General features: G+C 42.6%; 1 protein-coding gene across 3 annotated transcripts in view; it reads right to left on the reverse strand.

Moving 5' to 3' along the window:
- Nucleotides 1-9,968, reverse strand: part of LOC139390079 (microprocessor complex subunit DGCR8-like) — a 13,415-nt gene extending 3,447 nt beyond the window's left edge. Inside the window, exons 1-14 of one of the 3 annotated variants that reach the window (XR_011629461.1) lie at nucleotides 9,842-9,948; nucleotides 9,026-9,341; nucleotides 8,279-8,982; nucleotides 7,637-7,811; nucleotides 7,269-7,411; nucleotides 6,660-7,023; nucleotides 6,227-6,424; nucleotides 5,941-6,042; nucleotides 5,724-5,822; nucleotides 5,498-5,580; nucleotides 5,241-5,341; nucleotides 4,999-5,140; nucleotides 4,623-4,750; nucleotides 2,334-2,447 (exon numbers count right to left, since the gene is read on the reverse strand). Coding sequence is in view for 2 of the 3 variants with exons in the window: in XM_071137207.1 (XP_070993308.1) it covers nucleotides 2,334-2,447; nucleotides 4,623-4,750; nucleotides 5,034-5,140; nucleotides 5,241-5,341; nucleotides 5,498-5,580; nucleotides 5,724-5,822; nucleotides 5,941-6,042; nucleotides 6,227-6,424; nucleotides 6,660-7,023; nucleotides 7,269-7,411; nucleotides 7,637-7,811; nucleotides 8,279-8,977 (2,313 nt within the window). In the remaining variant the exon portion in view is untranslated. Of the gene's footprint in view, nucleotides 1-2,333; nucleotides 2,448-4,622; nucleotides 4,751-4,998; nucleotides 5,141-5,240; nucleotides 5,342-5,497; nucleotides 5,581-5,723; nucleotides 5,823-5,940; nucleotides 6,043-6,226; nucleotides 6,425-6,659; nucleotides 7,024-7,268; nucleotides 7,412-7,636; nucleotides 7,812-8,278; nucleotides 9,342-9,841 lie in introns of all 3 variants that reach the window. The other 2 variants (XM_071137207.1, XM_071137205.1) reach the window with 2 other exon arrangements.

The raw sequence follows: 9,968 nt of genomic DNA on the forward strand, positions 1-9,968 counted from the left end.
TGTGCACTGTCCCTGTAAATATAAATAAACTCAACAGTGCAGAGACATGGCAAATGGCACAAAGGTTGGAAGATATATGCTACTCCAAATATCACAATATAATAGTTCTGTGCCGGTAATGGCTAGATAATTCCACTGTGCCATTTGTGCTTATTTACAATATTATAGTCGCATTATCATTAAATAATCTTATGGCAAATAAATAAGGCTTAGTTAATTTAAACTTTATATTCAACATATTGATACAATTTAACTGATAAAACTGCAGTTTTGATTTTTAAAATTCAAATAGAGTATAGCCTTGCACACCACGATATATTGTCAATGTCAAATATCACGATATTGGATTGAATCATATATCGGCACAATCCTACTGGAGTCCGTGCAGCTTAGACAGCCTGACAGGGTTCGAGTGAAAGGTAGAACCCCCTAGAACAGGACTCTCCAACCCTGTTCCTGGAGAGCTACCATCCTGTAGGTTTTTGCTCCAACCCTAATCTAGCACACCAGATTCTACTCGATAAGCGGAATCAGGTTAGTTACAGTGCCTTGCGAAAGTATTCGGCCCCCTTGAACTTTGCGACCTTTTGCCACATTTCAGGCTTCAAACAAAGATATAAAACTGTATTTTTTTGTGAAGAATCAACAACAAGTGGGGCACAATCATGAAGTGGAACGACATTTATTGGATATTTCAAACTTTTTTAACAAATCAAAAACTGAAAAATTGGGCGTGCAAAATTATTCAGCCCACTTAAGTTAATACTTTGTAGCGCCACCTTTTGCTGCGATTACAGCTGTAAGTCGCTTGGGGTATGTCTCTATCAGTTTTGCACATCGAGAGACTGAAATTATTTCCCATTCCTCCTTGCAAAACAGCTCGAGCTCAGTGAGGTTAGATGGAGAGCATTTGTGAACAGCAGTTTTCAGTTCTTTCCACAGATTCTCGATTGGATTCAGGTCTGGACTTTGACTTGGCCATTCTAACACCTGGATATGTTTATTTTTGAACCATTCCATTGTAGATTTTGCTTTATTTTTTGGATCATTGTCTTGTTGGAAGACAAATCTCCGTCCCAGTCTCAGGTCTTTTGCAGACTCCATCAGCTTTTCTTCCAGAATGGTCCTGTATTTGGCTCCATCCATCTTCCCATCAATTTTAACCATCTTCCCTGTCCCTGCTGAAGAAAAGCAGGCCCAAACCATGATGCTGCCACCACCATGTTTGACAGTGGGGATGGTGTGTGTTCAGGGTGATGAGCTGTGTTGCTTTTATGCCAAACATAACGTTTTGCATTGTTGCCAAAAAGTTCAATTTTGGTTTCATCTGACCAGAGCACCTTCTTCCACATGTTTGGTGTGTCTCCCAGGTGGCTTGTGGCAAACTTTAAACTACACTTTTTATGGATATCTTTAAGAAATGGCTTTCTTGCCACTCTTCCATAAATGCCAGATTTGTGCAATATACGACTGATTGTTGTCCTATGGACAGAGTCTCCCACCTCAGCTGTAGATCTCTGCAGTTCATCCAGAGTGATCATGGGCCTCTTGGCTGCATCTCTGATCAGTCTTCTCCTTGTATGAGCTGAAAGTTTAGAGGGACGGCCAGGTCTTGGTAGATTTGCAGTGGTCTGATACTCCATTTCAATATTATCGCTTGCACAGTGCTCCTTGGGATGTTTAAAGCTTGGGAAATCTTTTTGTATCCAAATCCGGCTTTAAACTTCTTCACAACAGTATCTCGGACCTGCCTGGTGTGTTCCTTGTTCTTCATGATGCTCTCTGCGCTTTTAACGGACCTCTGAGACTACCCACAGTGCAGGTGCACTTATACGGAGACTTGATTACACACAGGTGGATTGTATTTATCATCATTAGTCATTTAGGTCAACATTGGATCATTCAGAGATCCTCACTGAACTTCTGGAGAGAGTTTGCTGCACTGAAAGTAAAGGGGCTGAATAATTTTGCACGCCCAATTTTTCAGTTTTTGATTTGTTAAAAAAGTTTGAAATATTCAATAAATGTCGTTCCACTTCATGATTGTGTCCCACTTGTTGTTGATTCTTCACAAACAAATACAGTTTTATATCTTTATGTTTGAAGCCTGAAATGTGGCAAAAGGTCGCAAAGTTCAAGGGGGCCGAATACTTTCGCAAGGCACTGTAAAACTGGGGTAATAGTCAACAGCTACAGGAGGGTAGCTCTCCAGGAACAGGGTCGGAGAGCCCTGCTCTAGAAAGAAACTCCCTGACGAGGCCAAACGCAAAGGTTAACACCAGAGACCTAAGATCTAGTTGGAGCTCCTACTACACTTTACAGCTAACCCTTACCCTCTCCTTAGCCAGTTTCCTCATCTCCTCTTGCAGTTTGTTCAGGATGTGAAGATTTGGCCTGTTCTTTTTGGCATACTGCTGAAGTTCAATCACACTCTTGTCTGAATTTTCCTGCAGAGAACATAAAAAACAACATCTATAGAAATTACAGATATACATCTGGTTGAAAGAGGAGCAGCATATGCAATCAGATCAGTACTAATCAGTTTTGCCAAAGATGAGCTGAAGTCTATATGACCCAACAGCAGTGGAGTGGATGTGGCGAGGTACAGTATGAGGTGTACAGCAGATTTTCCGTTAGCTGCCAATAACCTTTCTTAAAAAGTATATAAATAAAATCGGTGCAGGTCAATTGTCCGTGAGAAAAAATAAAATCCAATGCATTTTTGCTTGAAATACCAGTGGATGTAGCGGGAGACATGCTGCAACAGCTCATCAAACAGCTGTTTGTTGCTGCTGGAGTGAAACATGCTTTAATAAGCCCAATCATTGCGCAAGGCAATCGCTTGTAAATATTTTTATCAAAACACAGCCACGATTAAAAGGCCTACTTTCCCCCCACCCCTCAACTGGTAAATTGAAGCTCATTGGTACTAGGCAGGCTTCAGCACATCACACACCACTTTGCAGTGAGCTGGAGACGATTTCCATTTTGAAGACATACTTAACTGTTTGAAACCAGAACATTTTACTACATATTTTGAGGCATGTCTTACCTTGCCTCAAATCTAACCAAACGTGCAGGCAATTATTTCATAAAGACTTCCATATGCCATTGAAACAAGTAGCCTTTTTCTCTCATGTCCTATTGGTTTTCAAATCAACTTTCTTTCATTGTCCAGTAACCAAAGGCACAATCCTAGTCATATGAACAACCCATGCTACTTTTGGCATATTTAAATATCCCCTGTTTCTAAATTTCTAACATATTTTCATCTCTGTTATATGAAATCACTCACAATGGTGTTTTCCGGTAATTGCATTATGGAACTAACATTTGTGGGTAGCCTACTGCCTTGTGTGAATTGTTGTGCTTAGAATGTGAAGAAATAACAGTTTATCAACATTTTAAGCTAAACCTTCTGATCTGTTACATGAGCCTCATTGCTTTTGAATGTGTGTTTTTTTATGTAGCCTAGGCCTATTGGTTGTATGAATTTGGGATCTATCGTCCCACAACTGTCCCAGAGTCTGTTTGGAATAAGCCATTTCTTTCTCGACAAGCTGACCAATAGAATAGGTCAACTTTTCTAACATGGGGGTTAGTAGATTGTTGTTCATTACTCATCTTGTTGGTTGAGGAAAAGTAAATGTGGACAGCTATTCTAAAATAAGAGGAGTGTGGGTTTCAAGTTTGGGGAAGCTAATTTTCACCATAAAAAGGCCCCTTCCATGCATCCTGATGTAAGATAGCCTACCCTTCATAATGTGATGATTAGACTGGAGTCATAATTTAGGCTAATAATACAACTCAATCACTGTTCGCAAAAAAGACCGTTGAATGCAGTGTGTAGTGGCGTAGAGTAGACAGGCTATAACACAGGAAAATGTTGGCCTTTCATAAACACATTTCATGCAATTCTACTACATTTTATATGACTGGAGACATTACCAAAATCTTTTTTAATACAACCAAAATTAAAGGGTAGTCTACTCTGGGCCTATGAAAAGGGGAGACGAATACAATATGATGTCCATCTAACCTCGAGGAAGAAATTATTGTCCAAAAACAAACAAAAGTGGCACTAACTCAATGGTAAAAACAGTGAATATGCACACTCACCAGCGATATGGCCGATGTTCTCCGCTGGTGCTAATTAAGTTAAAGAATTCTGATAAATAAAAGACAGATTGGAGTGTCTTCTCATTGTCTTTTATTTACAGAAATATCCATTTTGCTTTCCAAACAGTTTTTCCATTAATGTATTTTTAAATATTGCAATATGCCTGGCTGGGTCTCTGTTTTTCACTGACAGTCGCAACTCAACAATCATATGTTTGGTATTTGCTGCGTGCTCTGCCCAAATTGCAGGCCCTTCAGACTGTAGGCTATCCAAAATAAAACAGAAGCTTTAAAAAGAAGCTAATGATCCGCTGGCTTTCTGGTGCAGTAGCCGATTTTGAATTATTTTATTTATTTGTGTATAGACAGGAGTAAGCTATTTTGGCTATATCATTTTGGCAATTTAATAAAATGTACTTTGTCCGGTAAATTCAAATGCTGCCGGTCAAATGAATGGCGCCACATTTCCCTAACAGAAACCCCAGTGTACAGGTAGCACTTACCTTTTTTACCATCTTATTGCTCTCTCTGCCGTACATGCGGAGCAGTGACCCCCAGTTCTTCACGTGAGGGTGCAGCATCTGTAGGATTTTCTGAGACGCCAGCTGCTTCCCCACACGTTTATTCTTGCCTGAAAAATAAAACAAAACACTGATTACTCCCATTTGTAATGCTAACACATTTACACGACACAGAGCGGCTTTGAGCAGGACAAATCAGAGCCATAATACTGTATATACAAAGGCACAAACAGCGTCCAGTGTAAAGGTTGGCTGAATTCTCTATACATGGCTCAGACAAAAAACAGAGCACTTGTAATGCTGCTTTTACACTACATTAACACAGAGTGGCATGGAGCATGTTAGGTCTGGGACTTGCTGTGGTGACTGGAGGGTCAGTGTGGGGCTACATACACCATCCGCGCACGGTATGCTTTCCACACGTCATCACATATTCACTCTTCTGGTTCTTTCCTGGGATCACCTCAAACTTGATGCTGGTGTCACCCATTCCATGGTTTCTGCAGGGCACAAGATATGGTTGAAATTCAAGGTTAATAGATGAATCAGATCAGAACTAGGAATTTAAGGTATTCTTACACCTCATGTCATGAGTCTTACCTCTTAAGGCACTCGTGTAGAATCTGATATGGCGAGAGTAATCCTGCTTTATTGGTCAGTTCGTACACCCTTGAATCTTCAATACTGATATGATTAAAATACTGCAGGAAACAAAAACGCATGAATGGACATTAGTATTCATCCAGCTTACCAACCCGCTGGTAAAGTTCAATGTTATAAAAGAGACACGTTATCAGACCAAACACAGAAGCATGACATTGAATTAAATGGCTTTCCAATGATTGACAGGCTGATACCTCCAGTTCATCCCCTTCTACAAGCTTCTCCTCAGACGTCTGCTTCACAAAGTCAGGGATGAGAATCTCCAGTGTGGCTCGAGCTACAGGGGAGACATCAGTGAAACAATAAGCCAAATGGTCTGCTATATTATGACTTAAACACATCTTACAGTTTCCAGACAGCCTTTGCAGCTGCTTCAGAAGATCCATCATTATTTTAATTTGTGAGATAAGAGTACTGTACCAGCTTTATTCTTGGCAAGTTTTTTACTGCTTGCAGTTCCTGTGCCATATGTCACTCCCTCTATTATGACGGAGGCTCCAAAGGGTTCACTTGGGTTCTCTGGGGATATAGAAAAGACAGGATGCGTTTGGCCCAGCCAGAGATTTTGGCGATTTGTTTTGTTCGAAGAAAAGCATGTCACTTGTACAAGCTAGTGGAAATCAACAGAGGGACTTACCACATTCAAAAAAGTTGTAAACAGGTCGGACCTTTAAGACACGTTGCATATATTCATGTAGGATGCAAACTTCAGACTTCCCATTTGGGTTAATGACAAACTCTGAGAAAAAGAAAGGAAAGAGTTGAGATTACCTCAATACTCCTCACTGAAATAGTTATTAAACTATGGATGCATCCACAATGGCACCCTCATTCCCTATATAGTGCACTACTTTTGACCATAGGACCTGTGAATAAGATTCCAATTCAGATGTAGCCTGTGGTTCTTCTTATGCATCTGGTACCTTTCTTGGTGGGGGTATCTGATACAGACAGAGTGATGAGTTTCTGGTTGGCAGGCAGAATGGGTCTCTCTGACTCAGCCTGTTTCCTCTTGATGTCCCTGTTGAACTGCCTGCGCTCTGCCCAGGTACGGAACTTCTTCACAGTCACTTGTTCAAAGTCAAAGCACTTCTCCAGGTAGCTGCGGAACTCCTCAATTTCTGGGAGGGGTATAGGTTATATTGTCGCTTTAATTAACATGTATAGATATTCTTCATATGATGTGTCCTATACATTTTTATTGCAAGAAGTCTAGAAAAATGTCAAGGCCCACGCCCACCAACACACTGTCATCCCCTATGTTTACAAGAAATGAAACATACCATCAGCCATGGCATTCAAAACTACTACCTGCTGGCAAGTCAATTGCTCATCATGGAGTGTGTTCACCCTTACCTATCGATTCATCTTTGCACACCTCCACCTTGGCCCTGACCTGTCCCAGAGCCCCCTGGGCCATCTCACAGGAGTGGGGCATCTTGCCATGCAGGACAGGGCACCCCTTTATGGTCCCCTCTGTGACCAGGCCTGTCTCTATCTCCACCTCCACCTGTCCCTCCCCCAGGCCCACAGTGGTAGGGTCCTCCTGGGCAGTGGAGTCAGGCTCGTCTGGTCTCTCCACGGAGTCTGCCTCTTCCCCAGGCTTCACCGGAGACACTTCAGCGTTGGGCGTCACCTCTCCGTTCTGTTCCCTCTCCTCGCGATCCTTCATCTTCCTATAGTGCAGGCAAGGGATGCTACTGGTGGGAGGGTCGTGTTTCTGTACACAAGGTGCAATAGAGGTTTGGTCATTGTTAGAAGCCGATTGTTACAGTTGTTTGAGAAGAGAGAAATATTCCTTTAGTTTGACCATTCCTAACAAAACACAAATTATACACCAGTATAGAGTGAATAACAATGGGGTTCCTGGCATGTTACTAAACAAAACAATAAATAAACAAAAAAAAGGTTTAAAATGTACAGCAGTAATAGGTTTCTATCTGTCTTATGTATTCTACGTCCTACCCTGATGCTCCCGGACCCCAGAAAGTAAGGTCTGGACCAGGTCACCACTCTGGTCTCTCTGTGCAGGTAGACTGGAATGCCAGAGTTATGGAATGTCATGATCCATCCGTCAGGTAGTGGCTCAGTGGGTGGACGCCCACGACCTAGGAAACACACACAGATCAATACACACAAACACGAGACGCTACACATGAAACATCTGCACCACATATACACACAATCTGAATCTACTACACATCTCACACCATCAATGTCCTCTCACCAACATGTGCCACTCGGTATAAGATATGAACACACAACATCAGTATGTGCCAGGCTCAGATACTACGTTACAAAAGGCAGTTTAGCGCCAGACATCGACCACTCACTCTTCAGGACTGTCTTAATTTTGGTCATCATGGGCTGAACACCTCCCTCCACATCCCTGTCGGATGCGTGATCACTGTCTCCTGCATACTCAACAGCCCCCTCTGCCAGGCGCATCTTTTTGGGCACGGGCATGCCCTCCTCCAGCAGAGCGTCTACATCATTGTCAAAGTCCTCCTGGAAAAGACATTCGTTGAGGGTGGGGAGAAGGGAGGGTGGGGGGAAGCCCTAACCGGTCATGACTCATGTTTTCCTAACCGGCCAGGACTTATGGTTAAGAGAGTACATTTGAACACACTTTTAGCATACCAACTGTCAATTTCCAGTAGGAAAGATATGGAACTCCGGCTGCTTCCATCAAGAATAAAAAGGATGCACAAGCTAACATTTTGCTGGTGACATTGGAATATAATGTCAGAATGAATGGCTGACTATAAACCATTAACATTTTCATTGGTGAGACAAATCGTACTGGGCTGGCATTGTAGCACATCCTCCAGTTGCTGGAACTGTACTAGAAAATATTCAAGCCAGCACAGTACAGTTTGGGATAGCCCTTTAGTGTGAAACATGCACAAAATATCAGTGAGTGGGTGATGATGAGGCTCTGCAGAGGCAAAGACAGGGCCCCTTTGGTTACGTACCTCATATGAGATATTCAGGTTCTCTTCGTCAGCATGATCCTGTTGAACTATGACCTCTGACCTGAACCCCCCCTGCTGCACATCCTCCGTGTCCAGGAAGTCCTGACTGAAGTCCTCCAGCTCATCTAGGACCGCAAACTCCACTTTGTTCTCCAGGTCTGCCTCTGCCTCCTCCCCTCTCCTCCCTGCACTGACACCGACCACCCCAAGCCCTGAGCTACCATCCACAGCCCCTGGCTCTGTATCAGCATCATAAAACTCACCATTAAGGCTCTCTGAGCTGGTCTCCCCTTCACCACCACCCTCCTGACCTATCCCTGTGTACAGCACCTTCCTATCTTTGCTCCTACTGGTATCTACGACACTGACACTGATCTTAATGTCTCTGAGTAATTTGAGGTCTGGCAGAAACTTGGTGACAGGGGGTGCGTGGCGGGCTGTTCTAGGGCACGAGGTGCTGGGTTCGGCCTCATCTGACAGATTATTAATGAAGGTTATGGAGCCCTTGGTTTGGAGGCCCTGGCCCTCTGCTGGGGTGTGTGTGTGTCCATCACCACCAGAGCTAACGTCCATTTCCTCTGCGTCACTGGACGTTTGCAGGGGGGGTGTTGGAGGCTGCGCTTTACCATTAAGGCCCTCCGAGTTCAAATCATCAGGTGGCTCCAACGGTAAGGGGGGTAATATGTCATCCATCTCCATGTTGACTGTTTCTTATGAATTACTAAATACAACTGCTCTATGGGTCACCCTGACTGTTTCTTATGAATTACTAAATACAACTGCTCTATGGGTCACCCTGACTGTTTTGGCAATTATTTCTCATAAGCTTTCAGCTAAAAGGCATGCAGAAGCACATTGCACACAATATTTAGAAGAATAAAAAAATCCCTGTATTGACCATGTACCAGTGTTGAATATGCTAAGATGACTACATTGTTCTTTTCATTAATGTAGACAGTTTTTTAGAATCACTGTCTCAATTATTGGAAATCACAATGCATTCAGCTTATATTGCTCAGATCTAGGCACTATGCATCCTCCACTGGCGAATCATCTGTCAGAGCTAGAAAAAGCAAGATAACACAGTCAATGACAAACCAAGAGAGCAACATTGAGATGCAATGTTTTGACATACGTTACTGTATGCCTTGTAGAATGTAGCCGAGTGGAAGCTATGCACATTATCAATAACTGTTAAGATGGAGAACTAACACAGACAGAAATGAGTGCGAGTCTTTGCAATTCTTGCTTGATTGCAGAATGCTAACGTTAGCTTGCTGCCTGTGCAAGATAGTTGGCAAACTCGATTCACCCTGCAATTTCAAGTAATGCAGAAACTTTAGCTACTGGTTAGCAATATGGGGCGACTTCCAAACTGAACGACATGGAAAGATGACAAATTGTATTGTCCTTCTACGCACGAGCCTAGCTAGTTAACTTTAACAACCTGGCTAGCTTAGCTAAAACTTGAAGCTAAGCGAATTAGCTACACAATCAGTCAAATGTCAAAATGACTAGACAAAACACTAACCACAGAAACATTGACCAGATTTGATCACTCACCTATATTTTATTTCCTCCATTTTATTTTCTTTGCTAGCTAATATAAATTATGTTATTCTTCTGACGAGGCCAGACAGACCCCGTTCCGCCATCTTGCCGAATGCTGCAAACTGCTGCAGACTGCTTC

Source organism: Oncorhynchus clarkii, chromosome 30 (genome assembly GCF_045791955.1).
Source record: "Oncorhynchus clarkii lewisi isolate Uvic-CL-2024 chromosome 30, UVic_Ocla_1.0, whole genome shotgun sequence".
NCBI classification, from domain to species: domain Eukaryota; kingdom Metazoa; phylum Chordata; class Actinopteri; order Salmoniformes; family Salmonidae; genus Oncorhynchus; species Oncorhynchus clarkii.